A 21,919-nucleotide genomic window follows, 5' to 3' on the forward strand; every position below is an offset into this window, starting at 1 on the left:
TCAGATTGTTTTAAAGTCAGCATATCTTTTTAAAATTTTTTTCTAACCTTTTATACTTGGTTTATTTTACTTCTGAAGTAGTCATCCTAAAAAAATTCTCCTTAATTGCATGCATTAGGTGAGACATTTTAGAATCATTTCAGTACTGGTTAAATTTTAAAAGAGAGATCTTCTTGATTTAATATGCACTTGTATAAAAAAGTTAGGAGAACATAATTTTTTTTAAAGATGTTGAAATCGTAGAAATTGTTTAATGTTTTGAAACTGTTTACTCTTTAGATTTTGAAATATCTACTGACTTGTGTGTGCTGGAAAATAAATTGTCTAAAGCTACATTGTATATGCTTATAACTAGATTTTTATAAATTATATCTAAATATAATTTTACTATAAATAAATCACTAACGCTTTGAAAATATATACTTTATTTGTATTTGGATTTTTTAATGATTGGAGATAACAGGTTTGTAACAGGTTTATAACGTTAAGATTGCACTAGATGGAGGGGGGTATACTTTATTTCTCAACTTTAATTCTAGCCCTGCCATTTACTAGCTATGTAACTTTAGGGAAGTTAGTAAGTCTATGTTTGCATGTGCTTCAGTCTCCTTTTTCATAAAATGGGGGTAATAGCTATAGTATCTTCCTCACGGGGTTAATGAGAATTAAGTAAGTCTATATTGGTAAATTGCTGTGTAACTTGGCAAATCACACAACTGACTTTTGGATCTCAGTTTCTTCATCTGTAGTATGAGTATTATTCTAGATACGAGTAGTTTTCAAAGAATTTGTTTTTTATTTTGTCATTTTTAGCACCAATGAATCTCTTTTTGCTTTTTTCCGAATGAAGTATTACATAGGTTACCTCATAAGCATAGTGGAGATTCCCAGAAGCCTGGCCACTTGGCCTCATTCTGTGATTCCTGCAGCATCTCCTAAGCCTGGAGTACAGTTTGAATTCTAGACAATTTTAAGACCATATGAAGCTCCAAAAATCTGTAGTTCCTAATGAAAGCAGAGAAAAATTATTAGAGGGAGAAAGTTTTGATTGGAAGCACAGGATGGGACTGATATTGGTTGTACTCATTCTGTTATTATGGTGCTTAATTCATTCTGTTATTTGAAAATTAACTTGATTTGAACTGATCCTTTGAATATGGAGCATTGGCTGAACTTTTAAAAATGGCTACGCAAAACTTCAAGCATCAAAAGGGTTTTTTCCTGGCACTTTGGTGCATTTACCCTGAGACACTCAGACTTAGTTTCCAATATGCCGCTTCAGTGGTTATGGGATCTTCAGCCAGTCATGTACTCTGCTCTGAACACAATTGGCTTATCTGAAAAACTGGAGGGCTATCTACTTTATAGGTCCGTGATAAAGAATAGAAATGATAGGGGTGCCTGGGTGGCTCAGTTGGTTAAGCGTCTGCCTTTGGCTTGGGTCATGATCTCAGGGTCCCGAGATAGAGCCCCTCATCTGGCTCCCTGCTCAGTGGGGAGTCTGCTTCTCCTTCTGCCCCTCCCTCCTGCTTGTGGCACTCTCTCTGTCCTTCTCTCTCTCTCTCTCTCTCTCTCTGTCTCAAACAAAATCTTTTAAAAAAAAACAAAGAATAAAAAAGATAATAATTGTAAGGCATCAGGCATAATGCCTGATATATGATATTTGTCTGATAAATAGAAGAGAAAACTTGTAATTCCTAACTCTTGATTTTGAAAATTTTAAGTTCTTCAAAGAATACTCCATTTAGGGTTTATATAAACAGAAGTAGACTTTTCTGAGTTGCTTGGAGTTATTGTTGAGTTAACATGATTAAAGGATACTGTGTCAAAAACCTGTTAAATTAGAAAGGCTTTTAGAATAATTGCAAAGTACAGAATTTTTACTTTTAAAGTGCCTTTGTTTTGGCCATAAGAACTGCTCTCCAAGTTCTAATCAATATATTTTATTCTGTTTGAAATCCAAGTTTTCAGAGATCAGTTGATTTATATTTCTCATGTTTTCTTGATTACTTGATAGATACTAATATTTCCTTTTTGTCTTTTAGCAAATTGAGAATCAATATAGATATTACTGTTGCTATGAAGTGTCAATGTAAGTATACCTTTAACTTATTGGTCCATGTAGCGTTTATGGTTTAAATAATTGTTAGTAAAAAGTAAAATCACTGGTGGTGTTTTAACTTAATTTTTTCCTTTATGATATCTTAAAACGCTGTGGTAATGTTATTTAATAATGCAGCTTATATTCTTCAGATTTCTTTTCCACGAAGAGAAGAGATTTAATTTTCACATTAGTATAATTAAAAGAAAATTGGAGGAAATTTTCATGAGTCAGAGTTCTGATTTAGATGTATTATTTCTTTCTTTCTCTTTTGGCGTTACCTATTTATACCCATGGTCTACAACATATCCTATTTCACTTTTTTGGTTTGTCACTCTTAACTTGTACTCTCACGTATTAAAAAATGGATCCAAGTCTTTTAACTAAATAATGTGTTACCCTTTTCTGTTTTCCTCCCTGGCTTCACTTGATTATACTGGTAGAAGTGAAAAATGTTACTATGCTAGATAGATAATGTTTGAATCAGTATTGCTCTCAAAAATGAAGATGTTTTTGCATGAAAGATCTTTTAAATTACCGAAGATATCTTTCAAATTACTGAATTTGTGGAGACCACAAATTGGTCTTGAGACAAAATTTAGACAAAATTTTTTAAAGTGTAAGATAGTTTAATTAAGGAGATAATTTCTGGGAGATTTAATCTCAGAAAAATTTTTAATCTCTTTCCCTTTTCATTTATTTTTTCCTAATGGTAGTGGTTTTAAGAGTAAAGAAGCACTCTATATTTAAACTATGAGTTTGATACTACTAAATATATCATGTTTTTGCCTTATTTTAGATATTTGAATACCATTAAAATTTTCACCTTTTCCAAACAGACTTTTCCTATTTGTTGATTTTTTTAAAAGTCATCAGTAGCTTTCTCTTAAAATTTCTAAAAGTAATTTTTGTATTTAATATTTTATTTGGCAGCCATTTAATTTAGTACATGTGATTAGGTTGACAGTTTTTGCAAAGCTCTGCAGTTGACTGAAATTTATGCTTTTTACCATGAGATTTTGAGTCATCTTTTTTACTGAACAAGAATTAGAAAAAGTATTAATTTTTTTTTGAATACTTAAAAAAATGTGACTCTTTTAACTTTTGAACAAATAATTGGTGTAGGAAAGTGATTTTATGTATTTGAATTTATTTTATATTATGTTGGTATATTTGAACTTTCTGTTAGTCATTTCAGTTTGTTAGTTTATGTAAGATATAGTTTGGCTCTGAACATAGAATGTCAACTTCTAATTTTTTTTATGCAGATGTTGGAGCAGATGTATTGGATTTAGCAGAAACAATGGTTGCATCTGCAGATGGTCTAGTTTATGAACCAGTAAGTTTAATGGACATGTATTTTTAAATAATTTGCTATGACATGTTTTCTTGGAGACAGTTTTGATACTTGCTTTTAGTTTTGTCCGAGCTAGCTTTTAAAATATATATATGGGTTTTATATATGTGTAAACCTATGTATATATATATTTTAATTTTAAGGTAACCCATATTCTTTGTGAAGATTTCTTTTTTTTTTTTTTAAGATTTTATTTATTTATTTGACAGAGGGAGACACAGCGAGAGAGGGAACACAAGCAGGGAAAGTGGGAGAGGGAGAAGTAGGCTTCCTGTGGGGCAGGGAGCCTGATGCGGGACTTGATTCCAGGACCCTGGGATCATGACCTGAGTCGAAGGCAGACGCTTAACGACTGAGCCACCCAGGCGCCCTGTGAAGATTTCTAATACCAAAGTCTTGAGATAACTATTGTTAGCATTTTCAGTAAGCCTCTAAAGTCTGTTTTATATTTTTTGTTAATGCTTCCTAATAGTTTCCTTTTCTCTTTTCTTACAGTTGCTATAATGATTAATTTTTCTTTTCCTCCAATGATTTGGAAATTCTGTTTCCCATTTGTATTCTACTTTTAGCAAAGTTAAGTCTTTAAAGATGTTTGAACTGTATTCCTCTTAACATAGGAAAGAATGATGAAGCAGTATCTAAGAGGAGACATCTTCTGTGCATTTACTTTTTTTTCCCTCTCCTTCAAACCTCCATTTCCCAGAGCTAGTGAAATGCTGACATTTTCCCGTTTCCATAATACAGGTTGTATATAATCTAACCAGTTTGTCAGATAACACCATCACATTGCAGGAGCAGGTGATGACAAGTCGTGGTAACTAGCTCTAAAGAAGCTTTAGAGAATAAGGAAGGGAACTCCCAGCTACTCTGAGTTGCTCTCTGTTCAGTTGGCATTGTGGTACTTAACATTTACCCATGCATTTTTTTAGTTCTTTGGTTTATCATTGACAGTTGTGAACCCTTCTTCAAGCAAATTGCAAAGGTGATGGAGGAGCATTAGAGATAGTTGAATGTGTCATAGGAAAAAAGGAAGCCTTTAGGTCTGGTTTGATTACAAAATTATTTTTAGCTTATAGCAATAAAATATACCTGTGACTTTTGATACACACTTTTTAAGTATAAATTTCTAAAGAAAAGATAACTGTTATTGTCATTCTGAATATCTCTGCTCCCTAACTCCTGTATTCCCACTCAAAAAAATTGATTTCCCTGTAACTTCTTATGAGGCTAGGTACCTTACAGATTCAGGTACCATGTTATCACATTTTAAACTGTTGTCTAGAAATTTAGATCTAGATAATTATTAGGTATGTTAACATATGCATTACATTTCAGACTATTTTAAGAATAATTATTGAGTTTTAACTGTTTTATTGCTTTTATTTTCTACCATTCTTTATCATTTTGTGGAAGGACTTTTTGAGACTTCTTTGTCAGTAGAGTATGTGGGTATGTGGGTTATATTTTATAGATGCTAGCATGACTATCTATGTTGTTCTGTTCTTCATACATGTAACTTTGGCTCAGGATATAATTCTTGCTTTATGATGTTTTGCATTCACAACTTTATAGACATTCCTTCATTGTCTTCTGATGAAATTATTTTTTCTTTCGTAGATAACATATTTATTTACTTGAATGCTTTTTTCCTTTTACTTTTATAATTCAAATGTTTATCCCATATATCCAGGTATGGATCACCTTTGGGTTTAGGGTTTTTTGTTTTTTTTGTATTTTGGTTTTGATCTTGGTGATCTGAATTTTAGTGTATGTGCTGCCGAAGCGAGCACTTCATGATCTGAATTTTAAAGTGGTTTTTTGTTTTGTTTTGTTTTGTTTTGTTTTGTTTTGTTTTGTTTTGGCTTATTAGGGGCAGAGGGAGAGGGAGAGAGAGAATCTTAAGCAGGCTCCCCAATTCAGGGTTCAGTCTCACAACCCTGAGATTATGACCTGAGCTGAAATCAAGAGTTGGTGCTTAACCAACTGAGCCACCCTGGTGTCCTTACTTCTGCTTTTTAAAATAGTTACCATATGATATTGAGTTTCATGGAGTGATTCTCAATATCCTTATCAATTCTTATTTTAGATGCATATTTCAAACTTCACCTTTGAGTCCTGAGAGATTACCTTGATCTAGCAGGACCAATCTTCTTTTCAGTGCCTTCATGACATTTTATTTTTTTTATTTTTATTTTTTTTTAAGATTTTATTTATTCATTCGACAGAGAGAGATCACAAGCAGGCAGGCAGAGAGAGGGGAGGAAGCAGGCTCCCTGCCAAGCAGAGATCCCGATGCGGGACTCAATCCCAGGACCCTGAGATCATGACCCGAGCGAAAGGCAGAGGCCCAACCCACTGAGCCACCCAGGTGCCCCGCTTTCATGACATTTTAAAATTAAATGATTATATTTTAAATCTTTAATATATTACAGATCATTCCATTTTTTTCTCTTTATGATGCTACATTTTATTGAGAAATAATTAGAAAAACTTAACATCTTATTTCTAGGAATGGTATCGTAGAGGAAAATTAGCCCTCATATCTGAGATTGATCACTTTTTTCAAGTTAATGAATCTTTTTATACATTCATTTGTTCATTGTTCATCATTAGGATGAGGATATAAGTGCCCTGTTGAGTGTTGACATAGACTGTTGAGTTATGTCAGTTTTTATCTTAACCCCCTTCTCTAACAAGCATGCACACACACATGCGCGCGCACACTCATGCTTTTTTTTTTTTTTTTCAGGCCTAGATGAAAGGAGAAAAGGGTATAAGTTTAGATATACTGTGCTTCTTTTAAGTCCTATTAGAGCTTCAGGTGCTTTTGAAAAGGAAGGGAGAAGTCAGTATTGGGTCCAGGATGGCAGAGTGATTAACCAAGGCACTCCAGAATTTCCTTTTCTGTGCTTGTTTTGGCAGGCTACATTTTGCTAGGCTAACCCCTCCTTTCTTTAGCCGGTGTGACTGTCCTCATTAGCAGCCAGTTGTGGTAGTAGTCTTGCTTAATTTAGAACACTGTCCGGGCCACGTGTAATAGGAATAACACTGCTGTGCAGTGTGCTCACCATGTGGTTTCTGGCACTTGACTGAACTCCCGAAAGTGCCTCTAGGGTGGGGACTAACTCTTTTTCTCAGGCGTTTTATTGTCTTAGCACCTGTTTTTCTTTTTCTCTGAGTTATGGACTTCCCCTTGTTTCCTGCATAGAGATCTCTGTGCCATGAAATGAATTATGTGTTGGGCTCTTTTCTCAATTTAGTCTCCCTTGTATGCAGTCTTGCATAAGTTTTTGAAGATTTCCAGCATGTGGATGCTAATTTAAAATGATAATATAGAGTGTGTCTTCAATTGCTGTTTCTTTGGATACTGTGAAAATGTGGTTATGAGGAGACTTAATCATTATCTTGAACTTATCCTCTAAAATTTACTCATGCTTTTTCTTTAGCATTCTCTCCATATTCCGAGTGTTTCCCATTCCTACTCTTTTTTTTTTCCCTTCATATTTGTTAAGTCTTTTGTTTATATCTATTTTTCTGGAGAGCTTGTCTCTCTAGCTAGATTTTAAGCCTCTGAGAAGTATTAACTTCATTCTTCTGTGTTTCACAGAATGTGGAGTATAGTGCCTTCTTAGGGATTAGGCACTAAGGAATATGTTAGAATTACGTAATTGTAACAAGATTGTTGATTATTCCATTGTAAATAGCTTTTGCCATCTCTTCCAGTCATTTGTGGAATAGGAACGTTTTATTTAAATTAACTGTCATATAATTAGAAGTTATATCTTGACCAGTTAGGAACTTAAAGATATTCATTTGTATACTTTTTATTAGTATTTCTTAGTAATTTATTAGTAATTTCTAAAGCGTTCAACAATATTTCTCTGTTCCTTTGTCCTAGTAAGTTCATTCCTTTGTCTTATTAAATAAGAATTATTAATGTAAAATTATTTGAGATTTTTTTACTTGATTTTATGTTTTCAAACTTACTGTCCTAATATGCATTCTGAATATTAAAAACTTAGCCCAAATAACTTTACTAGTTTTCAACTCATGAGTATACAATATGCTGTGAGAGTTACTACTTTGCTATTTACTACTATATTTCATTACTATTTCTTTACTTAGAAGAATTTTAAAACTGTGTAGAAGTGAGAAATCTGACAGAGCTGGGTTTGTATACTCTGCTCTTAAGATTTGTGATGTTGGAAAAAGTTTTGAACCTGTTGAGCTTCTTCATATAAAAAAGGCAAGAATGGTAATAAACTCACAGGTTGTTCTGAAGGCTAAGTGAGAGAAGAAAATAAGTAGCAGAGTACCTAACATGAAGTTGGCTGCTCAGTAGTTCCTTTACCCAGTTTCAGGAAGTCAGAAGAAGAATCCTATCCCCCACTGTCAAAAGTTTTGTTTACAAGGTAACTGGAAAGCGGTTGCATGGAGCCTCCTCCATTCACTATGGTGTGTTTCACAGATGTTAGCATTTTCCTTGTGCACTATGGTGGAAAAAAGTTTGGGAAGCATGCTGTAGATAAGGTTAGCAGGAGGAGTAATCAGAAATAATTTCACTGTAATCAGAAAGATGGGGGCAGTTTAACCTGGAGGATATGGTTTATAGGATTTAGATAGACATGAGGGTCACAGTTACAGGAGAGAAAGTTTCCAGGGTGGTATAATTAAATTACCAAAGGCGGAGAGGTAGAACTGTTTGACAAAATGAGGGATTCTTCCACTTTGATTAAAGAACTGAGGATTTTTTAGAGAGAGAGTAGTAGGTTAGGAAGGATATAGAGTAGTAGGAAGGATAATTAATATTGCTAAATTTAAAAATAGAATCGATATGCTTTGTTATGAATTGCCTTTATAAAAATCAAAAGTGGTCTTTGTTATTGCAAACTTAAATTGTGGATATTGCCATAAACCCTGAAAAGCTTGCATATTTCCTCTGATTGTACAAGGCCCCTCGTCTGAATTGAAGATAGTGCTTAAATATCTTGAATTATTCTTTATTGATTAGTACATTTGCCATTGTTTGACTTGTTCCAAAAATTATTGATTCTGGGGCACCTGACTGGCTCAGTCGGAAGAGCATGCGACTCTTGATCTTGGGGTCATGAGTTTGAGCCCCACATGGGGTGTAGGGATTACTTAAGTAAATAAAACTTAGAGAAAAAAAAAGTTGATTTCATCTGGTATTTTTCCTGGCAAGACTATGGGTTTTGGATGCTTAGATATTATAGTTGAGCTTTATGTTTTTCTTTTTTTTTTTTTTTTAAACGCTCATGCATGTATCATTTAAATGATTTCAAGTCTTAAAGTACCATTTTGTACATATGCAGATTACCAACTTGCAGTCATTTTTATGGATAACTGTAAAAGGAATATATTTGTGATGAGTAAAATTTCTTTGCATTGGTTTTGAGTAAGCATATTATGTATTACATTTTTTAAGCTTGCTTACAGAAGATTAAATATAAATCATGAATATTCATTTCTGCCAACACTATAAATTTGTTTCTTGATCAAAGAAAAATTTTTTAAATTATGATATAAAAGCTGAGGGAAATTGACAGTACTCATAATTATGTTTTCCTTTATTTTAGGCAATATTTGATCTTTCACCACAGCAAAAAGAGTGGCAGAGGTAATGAGTTAACAAAGTATTGTGGTCCATTGAAATCTAGATCATGTTTTCTCTATTTTGTCTATTGTGAATTATTCATAGATTAACATATTTCTCTGGGCAGTTTTTGGGATGAAATATTAGCAGAATATAGTAATTAATATAATCTTTGCCATTTCAAAAATTTTATCAGATCTTAAAGTCATGTATAATCTTCTCTAATGCACTCAAATATATTTTAGTTTTCATTTCAAATCTTATTAACTATTTAAAAGTTTATACAACAATATATGATCATTTAAAATTCAGTTTGAATAGAAAGGATGTGAAGTAAAGGATATAAATTAAAAGTAAAAGCCTCTCCTAAGTCAATCGGAGAAAGACAGCTATCATATGATCTCCCTGATATGAGGAAGTGGAGATGCAACATGGGGGGCTTGGAAGGTAGGAAAAGAATAAATGAAACGATGGGATTGGGAGGAAGATAAACCATAAAAGACTCTTAATCTCGCAGAACAAACTGAGGGTTGCTGGGGGGAGGGGAGTCAGGAGAGGGTGGTGGGGATATGGACATGGGCGGGGGGGGGTGTGTGCTGTGGTGAGTGCTATGAAGTGTGTAAACCTGGCGACTCACAGACCTGTACCCCTGGGGCTAAAAATACATTATATGTTTATAAAAAAAAATAAATAAAAGCCTCTTCATCATTACTGTTAGTGCCACTGACTAGCAGTAATAACCAGAGCTAAGTTTCTTGTGTCACCTTCTAGAAATTTTCTTTTCATTTATGATTTTCCGTATGTTTGCATATTTCCTTATGTTATCTTTTTCCTAATCCAAATAGGATCATTTTGTTTTAGAATTTGCTTTTTTCCACTTAACCTGATATTTTGGATACCTTCCCATTTCACTACAGAGAGTATTCATTTTATGGATAAACTATAGTTACTAAGTAAGATCTTTATCAGTGGGCATTTAGGTTGTTGACAGGATTCTAATATTAAAAACAATGCTTAATGAAAATTCTTGAACCTAATTTCTTACATACTGATGTGAGTGTGTGTGTGTGTGTGTGTGTGTGTGTGTGTGTATGTATGGTTTCTAGAAATGGAACTTCTCTTTCAGAGAATATTTAATTAACATTTTGATACAAGAAACAAACACAAAGAAAAAATTTGTAACTGTGAAGTGATGGTTGTTAACTTACTATGGTAATCATTTTGCAGTATATACAGATTTCAAATCATTTGTTGTGCACTTTAAACTTCTATAATGTGATATGTCAGTTATATCTCAATAAAGCCAAGAAGAGACATTTTGATAGATGATGCCAAAATATCTTCACTTGTACTCGAAAACTGTATGAGAGTACCTGTTTCTATATAACCTCACCAACAATGGGTATAACCAGATTTTTTTATTGTTGCCAATTCTGAGGGTGAAAAATGGTATTACACTTGTTTAATTAGCATTTCTTTATGAATCAGTTGTGTATCTTTGTGGACTTTTTTTCCTTGTTTGCATTTCTTTTGAAACTGTTTATTCATGCTATATGCCCATTTTGCTTGGTTGTTGGGGTTTTTAAAAAAAAATAGTTTTAAATAATCCTTTGGTTATTATAGAAAGTAGTCCTTTCTTATAAGTGGTTCCCCCATCCCTGCTTCCATATACTGCCTTTTTTTCTCTTTGATTTCCAGCCTATGTCTTTGTGCTTACAAAGGCTTTACCTAATTTAAGATTATTGCAAAAAAAAAAATTTAACCATCTTTCTCCCCCTCCCCTTTCTTGTCCCCAAGTACATTTCAAAGGCCTTTCTCTTTTAATTTCCAGTTTCACCATTTGGGGAGATTTTTAAATTAAGGTAGAAATCAAATTTAGGTAAACAAAAGAACTGAATAGTAGGTATCTCTAGGCTTCTAGAACTTAGAGTAGAAAGCCATCCATTTCATCCAGAGATGAAATACATTACTTTAATCCAGAGATATTAAAGTGAGAAGCCTCCTTTCATCTGGAATTTTATTCAGTGTTCAAGACTAGTAAGAAGTGGGAGCAGAGATTGTGTTTTTACTATTAAAATAATGGCTGTTTTCCATCATAGAGTTTTTTTTTTTTTAACATATCTTCATATATGGAATATAAGCTTGGATATTGGTATATTTGAGACAGAAGTTACGCACACACACGCACAGACGCGCACGCACACATATAGAGTTTGCTGTCATTTAGCCTCATTTTCCACTGCGCAGCACTGGAATTGGATTCTGGAGATACAAGACGCACAACAAATAGAAACTTACAATGTGTGTTAACATTAGATCCAAAGATTTTGTCTTTAGATGTGTAAATCTGAAGATGCTGATAGTCTTTTGAAAAAGTATAGGTAGAGTATAATATTTTGTTTAGAATGGTCTTGTCATAGAATAACATTTAGATTTCTTTGGAAAAGGAGACACCAGGTGATATTAAATGGCACTACGGCCTCTTTTGTAATGAGGATCAAATGTTGTGGTATGGGTTTATAAACCCCAGTAATCTCCTACTTAAGTCCACCAGATCTGTTGTATTTTTCTTATTCTTTGTATCAATCACACTTTATTCAATACCTGGGAAAAAGTAAGAATTTTGTCATAGCTGCATGCAGGCATGAAAGATGAGTTTAGATACTCAGGTGAGCAGAATCTCCTTCTTAGTGACCCTGACTGCACATCCATCATCAATTCGGTCAGACATGCTTATGGACCTCAGCTGTTAAACCTTTAGCCACCCTACCTCCCTTTTCCTTTTTTTTAAGGAAATGGCAATAGAAAACTTGGTACTTTATTTTAGAATCAAGACCTATAATAATAAATGTAAGGGTTAACTAAGTCATCTAACCATTGTTAGTTTTAAAAAAGTGTTGGCTTTCTTGTGTACCTTACTGTATTTCTAACTATTGCTTATTTATGTTGTATTTAGAATGCTGCAGCTGATTCAGAGTAGACTGCAAGAAGAACATTCACTTCAAGACGTGATATTTAAAAGTGCTTTTAAGAGTGCATCAACAGCACTTCCACCAAGGTGAACTGTAATTTTTAAATGTGTAACTATTTATAATGAATTTACTATGACATAGTTTTAGTATTGGTTTATTCTCTGAATCTCATATTTCTTAGAGAAAATGTAATCATTCTGTATGATGAAGATTTCTTGTTACTCTTTATTTTATAGCCTGTGATATTGATCAGGATTATCACAAATAATAATCATTAAATTTCCTCTTATGTGTATATGGTAAATTCTGTATAAAATTTGGCTTTAAGAACAAATTGATTACATTCGTCATTATTTTATAAGGATGTATGAATTTTGGTTAGGAATTTTGTGTTTTTATTTCCTTTTTTTCTCTTTTATAGTATACATATAAAAAATACTTCTAGCAATATTTCTTTTTCCCCTCTACAAAATTTTCCCACCATAGAATGGTGACTGTGTTGAGTGTACTGTCAGTAATCCTTCCTCTCATGTTGTAACAGGGAAGATGATTCATCGCAGCCTCCTGATGCTTGCAGAATTCGTGGTCATCTCTATGTCAATAAAGTAGCAGGGAATTTTCACATAACTGTGGGCAAGTATGTTCTTTTTACTTACTGAAAATACTTCAGACAAGTTGGCAGCTTGGTTTAAAAGTAAATTCTTTCCTAATCAGATAATATGTAATTACTAAAGGGCTGATTAAAGTGTTCTGTATCTATATTTTTGATGTTTTGAGATTTGTATTTAGGGCTTTGATCTCAGGATAGAGAAGACTATTAACTTTAATAGCTGATTCAAAACAAAAGGAAAACTTATGTCCTAGTTTGTAAGTAAAGTAAATGAGCTGTAGGTAGATATGAATGAAAATCTACTTGCCAAGTTTTGATAGCCAGGAAGCTCTTACCTAGACATTTCATTAATTTGTTCATGTTGTGGATGGTGTTAGGATTTTGTTTTGTTTTTCTCTTTTGATAGTTATCGCCAAAATGTAATCCCTGGCTAATTTGAGACAAGTGTTTTGATGTAGTTAGAAATGAGTAGTGCCTGAGATAAAGTCGCTAAAAGTTAAGGAAAAATGTCAGATCACCTACTTTTAAGAGCGGCATCCAGCATAGCAGCTGTCATAGGATATAAACACTTAGGAAATTTCTGAATAAATAAATAGATTCTTTGACCTCTCCCTTTCTCTCTCCTTCCTTTATTCCCTTCCTTCCATCCATCTTGAGTCACAGTGCTAAGCAATTCTTCATTGTAAAAGACATTTTTTGAGAACTTGGCTAGGGCATGTGCCATGCCAGATACTAAGGATGAAACCATGCCACACCTACATAAGGGATTTAAGGGGAAGGAACTGAAAAAAAAAAAAAAAAAAAAAAAAGATTTTAAGGGAAACTACCATTCTACTTTTTTGTGTATAATATCCATCTTAATTATGTATTAAAATATATGTAGTTCAAATTGTAAAATGAAACAAAACTGTGAAAGAAAGGAAAGGGTTTTTGCCTTATGGTGCTGACATTCTGTGAGACAATCCAAACTTTGAACGGCGAATTACACTAATAATTATTTAATTATAGTTATATTGAAGCTGTATAGGAGAAGTATGGCTGATAAGAAACTGTAATAGGTTACCTGACTTACCCTGTACATCAGCAGAGGCTTTATTGGGGAAACCTTTGAAAACTAGTGAATGATTAGGAATTTTATATGTAAAGGAGACAGGGCATTCATGCTGAGGGAAAGGCCATTGAGCTGGAAAAAGCATTGCTGGAGATTTTTTTTCTACATATATATATATAGAGAGATAAATAGCTTAAGTCTTTTATGCAAAATTATTTCAGTGTTTTCAGTGATCAGATCAAACATTTGTCTTTGCTGTCCCATTCTTCTTAACATTCATGTTTTGTTGTTTCCTTGCTGTTGCCAGGATTGGTTCTATAGCTTAGAATTTCTTGGTATCATGCAACAATAGGTAAAGTTGGCTCAACAAAATTTAGATAATTTTATTGCACTTGTGGATACAAACGATATCCTACTCCCAAACTAAAAGAAGGAAACTTTGACTAATATTTCATGAGCGTCTATATTAAGGCCTTTATTCCCAATTTCAGTTCTCTCTCTGTGTGGTAACTCCTGCCATGAATAAAAGAGGCCAGATAGAAAAGTTTTCAGTTTGTATCTTATCCTTATCTCTGGGATATCTTATTAACCCACTCCTGTTTTTTGGTATTATGTTTACCAAGTTCAGTATTGATCTTTTTGAAGATCTCATGTTACCTCTAAGATATAATATCATCCTCAACTGTAATGTAAAGAAGAAATAAAAAGAACACAATTTACAACAATAATATATATTTCAAAAAATCAAATATTTGAGCAGGAGTACCTTAGGTAAGGTAATGGACACTTGCCATACACACGTAGAATCAGTAGGTATACATCGATTGCACATGCAGAATGAAACACATATAATGGCCATTCAAATATCATGTTGGTATTTCTGTTGATTCTGAAATCTTTGTGATACTGCAAACCAAAAAAAGTATAATATTCCCTCCATTTCCTAGGGCATTTAATATATATTGAAACTACAACAAAGTACTTCATGTAGCTAAATGGAGTTAAGTTCTAGACTCAGGTCATTATTCATAGGTTTTTCACCTACATGAATGCCACTTAGAGTGTTTGGAAGTCATACAAGATGTCATACAATATTTTTGTGTGTGAGAGCATCACTGCATTGTCAGATGCCTTCCCTAGCTGCTGTCCACTAAATGCTGATTATTCTCCCCAGTAATTTTGACAACCCAAAATGCCTCCTCCTGACCCTCCAGTTTTCAAAACAGTCTTTCATTTACTGAAAATCATGTGGAACAATGTATCACAACCCATGAAAACTATATGAAATTCAAATTTCAGTGTCTAAAAATAAAGTTTTACTGGAACACAGTCATGGGTATTTATTTACATATGGCTCCTTGTGCACTACAGAACCAGGATTTGAGTAACCATGACAGTGACAGAGGCTGTATATGACTCATTGCTTTGTGCTGCTACTTGGTGCATTACAAATTAGAACAGGTTGTAACAGTTACAGCTTGACAGCATTACAAATGCCTTGCGTATTGCTGTACCACAACATCTGATTTCTTTATTGTATTACTCGATCAGAAAAGGAAAAGAAATGCGGGTTTCAGATGTACTTTAAGGCAGGGTGGAGTGTGGATTATTTTATCAAATTTGACTTCAGAACATCATGTTTATTATGCAGTGACTCCATAGCTGTGCTAAAAGGGTATAGGATATGTAAATATTACTGGACTAAGCACTCATCACAACATTACTAACTCTCAGGAAAATTAAAAAATTTAAAAGGGAATAAGCACAAGCAGAATTTCTTTGTAAAAATAAAAATGAAAGTGAGATTGCAACCCAAGTAGGTTGACATGTGGCTCATTTGTTAGCTGAGGAAGGAAAGCCCCTTCCCAGCAGCTTGATGAGATTGCTTGTGTTTGCACCAACCAAAGAAATGCATCCAGGGAAAGTAAGTTTGCTTTGGAGGATTAGCTTTTTGGTGGGAAAAGTGCTGTAGCAGCTGAGGACACTGAGAGCAGTGTCCCAGTAGTTCAAAAGTAAGGAAGGTGATAGTGAGTGGATTTCCTTAGCTTTTGCTGAATGAACAGAGGTTACCAATACTGTTTTTTAGTTTTGAGGAGTCAGTGTGAGTTTGAATTGATCAAATTCAATTGTAATTGGAACAGCTACAGACAAAAATATTTTTTAAAGAAATAGAACATCCGTGTGTTGCTGGTGGTAAATAGGTATGAAACAAACAAAAAAAGGCTTATATGGATAAATTTTCAAGGCTTGTGAAAATGTAAGTTGTTTATAGCCTGTGGCTATCCATTAGTATCATTGGCAGTACTTTGCAGAAAATATTTGAATCTGTCACGTATTAATGAACTGATAATGTTGATGGTGAACCTCATTTACTCTCATGGACTTAAGCATTGTCATTTCCATGAACATTTGTGAGAAAGAAAAGCTGAATATTCCAACTTGCCCTACTACATGACAGCTTAACAGCTTAGTAGTGGTCTAGGACTTTTTTTGTGTGATTTGGTGGGGGCGGCTTAGGGCTGAGATTGAAATGAAAATAAAAAAACTATTGTCAGCTGTTTTTATTGAGCAAACTTTAAAAGTTAAGTTTTGTGCAGACTGGATCATGTTTCTTAATGAATTTAGCCTGAAATTATAAGAAAAACAGGTTAATATATGAAACTTACATTGTGGTAAGGTTATTTCAATGAAAAGTAGTGTCAACTGATGCTTTCCATGCCTGTCAAAAGTAAAAACAAGAAGCAAGATCTCCATTCTTATACTTGTATTTATTTTCCAGCCTCAAACTATAGTTCCTGAAGTGTTTTCCTACCTTGATGCTGGTGCAAAGGAAATTTCTATGTTTCGAAATGTATTTAACTGTGCCCTTGAGGAAATTCTGCCTTAAATTGCAAGCAGTCAATCAGTGTATTATGTTAATGATGCTCCAAAAGGAAATACTGAGAAGAACCTCATAGGGTTCTACCCAAGCAACACATATACTCAGTTAAAAGATACCTGGCTTAATATTTTCAAAGACAAAATATGTAAAATTTCATTCTAGATTTTCATAACAGATAAATCTCTGTGATCAGTTTTCAAAGTAGGGAACACTAACTCTAAACCCTAGTTAAGGAAAATGTTATCTCCCAGCAAAAATACCTGAATTACAAAAAAGTACTCTGTTATTTCTATTATATTTTGAACGTCATTAAGAGAAGTTTGTGAAAAATTTTCTCTCTTCTTATGTAAGTAACTATATAATATCTTCAGTTTTGCATCTTGGCCCACAAAGCCTAAAATACTCACTGTCTGGCACTTCACAGAAACACTTTGGCAGCCCCCAGTTCATTGCAGGGCTGAGATGAGTAGACTTACCTATGTAAATCATAGGACAACTATGTTTTTACTTTATATTAAGACAATTATATAACTTAGGAAAGATTTCCTTTCTGGTTTTAATTAGTTACATATTTAAGTATTAGTACTTTAATCTTTTTTTCCTCTTTTCAGGGCAATTCCACATCCCCGAGGTCATGCACATTTGGCAGCACTTGTCAACCATGACTGTAAGCAGTTTCTGAAATTTTTTCCATGAAGATGACATTGAAAAAAGTGTTATGTGTGGGTTTTTTGGTTTGAGTGCAGATGCAAGGTAGGGTTTTCAAAGTGGGCTGTTGTCAAAACGGATATCCAAAGGAGAAAATTAATGATTAAATATGTTGACTCTAATCCATTTTCTCTTATCCTTAAACTACCTGTGTTTCTATTGATTCATAGTTCAGAAGCTGCTAGGGTTAGGGAACAGAGCCTTGTGAGCTTTATATCACTTTGTACACATTTCTCCTAATTTTTATGGATAATGAAGAGCATATATTCGAAGTTTATTTCAAATTGTAAGTGGACATCTGGACACATGCATACATATAAAGTATACAAGTTGGTTTTAGGTAATGCTTCTCGTAAAACTTAGTTTTTAAAGTCTTCTTTCGAGGGTGCCTGTGTGGCTTGTTCTATTAAGCGTCTGTCTTTGGCTCAGGTCATGATCCTGGGGTCCTAGGATGAAGCCCCATGTCTGGCTCCCTGCTCAGCAGGGAGCCTCCTTCTCCCTCTGCCTCTGCTGCTCCCCCTGCTTGTGCTCTCTTGTGCGCTCTCTCTCAAATAAATAAATAAATAAATCTTAAAAACAACAACAAAGGCTTCTTTAGAGAACAAAAACAAGTAATAGAGCCCATTAAAAAAAATCAGTTTGTCACATTTAGCAATGATTTACATTAAAAATATATCTGATCGGTTTCATTATTTGGCTGCATGGACATCATTCTAGTGCTGACAGTTTTGTTACTATATAATGATTTGGACAAGGAAAGACTACTATTTTTAGTTATCAGGATTAGATGTACTATTTTGTAAAAGATAATTTGTAATTATAAAATTTGAGATAGCATTTTATTTGTACTTGTTACACACTTAATTCCACATATTTATATGCATTTCTCTCAAAATAATGTAGTTTTAAATACTATATTATACGTACATATTTGAGATAGTTTCATTTGAGATAAGAATATGAACCAATAAATAACCTATAGTTTTGAATAATTTAGTTTCTGTACTTAATTTGTTTTATTTTCTTCCTCTTAGCTTACAACTTTTCTCACAGAATAGATCATTTGTCTTTTGGAGAGCTTGTTCCAGGAATTATTAATCCTTTGGATGGAACTGAAAAAATTGCTATAGATCGTAAGTATTTAGTAATTACTATTGGAATTTGAATGCAGGCAATTGCCTTTATAACTTTAATACTTACACATTTTTAATAATCCTCTTGTGACAAATACATAGATAAATCTTTAAGTAGATTAACTGGGTTGATAATTTTATGTGGGAATGTATGTAGAGAGAATTTCCTACTCTTATCTTAAAAAATGAGCCATAAGAACAAAAGAAATTAAAGTAAGAAGTAAGCGGGAAAACAAAAATAAGTATGCAGGAAACAGAGTAGAATTTAAAAGCTCTCTAAATGAAAGGTTAATGTGTTATTAGGCCTTAACTGCTTTTCCATATGCACTAAAGAAAGAATAAGAACTAAAGAAAGTTTCAAGATTAAAGAAGAATTGTTTTCTTTGTATAGATTTAAAGTTCTTTTTTTTTTTTTTTTTAGGTTTAAAGTTCTAAAATGCATATTTACCATTTTAGAAACTTCTGTGGGGAGTTTACAAATATCAGAAACCTAGAGTTATTCTAGAATAGCTTGGTTACTAATTAACTCGGAAGTAGTACATTATAGCCTAGGTAGATACCTTCTATTACTATTTTAACCTTCTGTTCCATTTAAAATTACAGTTTATCCAAATGTGGATGGATTATTTTCTTAATTTTATAACAAGGCATGTATCTTGTGTTTCTTGAAGGTTTTTGGTTGCCTTTCCTCTACTGAAATAGTCCTACTGTTTGACATGCCCCACCTATTGGACCTTTTTTTTTTTTTTTTTAAGATTTTATTTATTTATTTGACAGAATGAGAGAGAGGGAGAGCATGAGAGGAGAGAGGGTCAGGGGGAGAAGCAGATACCCTGCTGAGCAGGGATCCCGATGCGGGACTCGATCCCGGGACTCCAGGATCATGACCTGAGTGGAAGGCAGTCACTTAACCAACTGAGACACCCAGGCGCCCCCTATTGGACCTTTTAAGGACATGTCAAGCTTCGTGTGCTACTAGGAATTCTAGTCTTTGCAAAACTGTAATTAAGGATTTCATTTTTTATTAACTAAAACAGATTTATTAATATTCTTTTCAGCATTATTATTTTTTAAAATATTTTATTTATCTGACAGAACAAGCAGGGGGAGCAGCAGAGGGAGAGGGAGAAGCAGGCTCCCCACTGAGCAGAGAGCCCGATGTGGGACTTGATCCCAGGACTCTGGACATGACCTGAGCCAAAGACAGACACTTAACCGACTGAGCCAATCAGGCATCCCAGTATTTTACTCTTTTATCATAGTATTGTAATCAGATACATCAAAGATGTTTTACTTAGAATACTGAGTTACATTCCTAAGTATTTTATGTTTGTATGGGAATGCTTCACTTAAGAAAACTTGAGTATACTAAATTTGGAAATTCTAGAACCATAAGCTTTATTCGGTATGTAATCTCATCTTTATGTGTATGTTCATGTTCAGTGTATACAGATACACACTAGATGTTACTTATGAGATGATCATTGAAAACATGTTAATACTTTATTTCAAGATGCTAAGATGACCTTAAATTTTTGTACAGAAACAGTTCTAAATATAAACAGATTAATTTTCAAAAGGCTCTTTTTGAGTTTACTTTTACCTAAATTCACAAAGACTAAGAGGTATTTAGAGTCATGTTATAAAATGCCACCAGATGAGTGTCAGTAGGTTATTCAAAGCTTTAAAACAGATGTACTCTTCTCCTTACTACTAGATGTTATATTGGGCTTTTTTTTTTTTTTTTCCAAAAAGAAAAAGGAAAATCAGCATTACAAATCTGTTATGTCAGGTAACCACTCCCTCCTTGATGTTCCCCAGAAGTTTTGAGGGGATTACTTAGTGTTTACATCTTGAATGCTGTACCAGTTTGGACAAACTAGTACCTTTGGAACAATTTGTGCCTTGCAACAAAATTTCATTCAACAGCGTCTGCGGCCCCTCCCTCCCCCAACCCCCACCCCCCGCCCCCAGCTTTCCCCAACTTGGCCATTAAATTATCTGACAGCTTTATAGCCTTTCTTTGAATTAACATTGACATAAAGGTCTTTAGTAGTTCTCTGGCCACAGCTTAAATGTTTTTCAGTTTTTCCTGTCATGTGTCTTTGACCCCTTGGGTTATTCATTGCACTTCACTCCTCACATGCGGCAAGATTCCCTTTGCCCTTCATGTTTCCCCCAAGTGATTATCCTACCTATGCATACAGCGTAGCTTATTGCCTTGCCACTCTTAATTTCTTCTGCTTTTCATTAATATTTAAGACTTAAACACCTTTTTCTCCTAGCACTTCCAGCTCACTCCCTCTGTTTATGACACAGTAGAGTTTATTGTAAAACACCTCAAAACTAAGCATAGATAGAACAATTCACCTGAGCAAGGAATGACTCAAAGGATGAAACTGAAGACCATCTATAATTAAAAGCCATCTATTTTGGGGGGACAAGGTTGACACTTTTCTGCCCCAATATCTGAGATAGTATGTACCCTATTCAATTGAGACTAATAATAGAAGAACTAGTCAAATACTATTCATGTTTTTGAAAGTTATATTGGTACAAGTGGTAGGTGAAGTAAGTGGTGAAGTTGAAACAGGTTTTGTTTCATTTTGTTAGAAACTTGTTTAATGTTAGTGTTTGAAGATGCCATTGCTCTTAACCTTTCCCTCCTATCTTGTTTACCTTTCCCTCCTCTATTCTGAATTACACTAAGAGATGGAGACATTGGATTGATTGAAATAAAAATTGACTAAGGTTGAGTAAAAGAACATAGACACATAAAAGTACCTTCTATGTACTTTCTATATAAAATTTTAGAATAGGCAAAACTAATCTGTGCTGATAGAAGGTTAGTGGTTAACCTAGGGTCAGAGATAGAGGGGAATGACTGTAAAGCAGTATGGAGGAACTTTTTGAGGTGGTGAAAATATTTTATATTTTGATTGTGGTGGTGATGACGTGGGTGAATACAATTGTCAAAACTTATCAGACCATACATTTAAAGTTGGTACATTTTACTTCTGTACACAGTTTCCATAGATATGTGGTGTGAATCCCATGGTTTCATGTCAAATGTAATGAGGCCTATTACGTAATTTTCACTACACATAGATATATCTAGTTCTAAATTTTCTAGAATATAGACCTCGAAAATTAACATGTTTTGTATTATGTGAACTGTTATCTAAGATTAATTAACAATTGATAATAAACTGGTATTTATGACTTGTATTAAACCTAGAAATGCCTAAAGACTATAAATAGGATCCTTTGGATTATGCAGTAGCCTCAGACCATCAGTGAGTAGGTTGGTTAGTTATCTTCCTCCTGCCTTATCAAGTCTTTGTGTATATCCAAAGGCTGGCTAATTCAATTTTGCTTTATCTGTATATCTTAAGATATTAGTAAAAACTGAAAATGTCCTGTGGTGATTATACTATCATAACTTTATTCCTGCTAATTTCTGTACTATAATGAAATGCTACTTTTATTTTT

The 21,919-nt window shown here is 33.7% G+C and overlaps 1 protein-coding gene across 2 annotated transcripts in view; it reads left to right on the top strand.

Annotated features, from left to right (window-relative positions):
* Positions 1-21,919, top strand: part of ERGIC2 (ERGIC and golgi 2) — a 38,086-nt gene that overhangs the window by 10,723 nt on the left and 5,444 nt on the right. For both annotated transcript variants that reach the window (XR_013967244.1, XM_080810792.1), the window contains exons 4-10: positions 2,046-2,092; positions 3,370-3,440; positions 9,056-9,096; positions 12,029-12,130; positions 12,586-12,681; positions 17,198-17,253; positions 18,329-18,427. Coding sequence is in view for 1 of the 2 variants with exons in the window: in XM_080810792.1 (XP_080666918.1) it covers positions 2,046-2,092; positions 3,370-3,440; positions 9,056-9,096; positions 12,029-12,130; positions 12,586-12,681; positions 17,198-17,253; positions 18,329-18,427 (512 nt within the window). In the remaining variant the exon portion in view is untranslated. The remainder of the gene's footprint in view (positions 1-2,045; positions 2,093-3,369; positions 3,441-9,055; positions 9,097-12,028; positions 12,131-12,585; positions 12,682-17,197; positions 17,254-18,328; positions 18,428-21,919) is intronic.

This window comes from Martes martes (assembly GCF_963455335.1).
Source record: "Martes martes genome assembly, chromosome: 8".
In the NCBI taxonomy this organism is placed as follows: Eukaryota; Metazoa; Chordata; class Mammalia; order Carnivora; family Mustelidae; genus Martes; species Martes martes.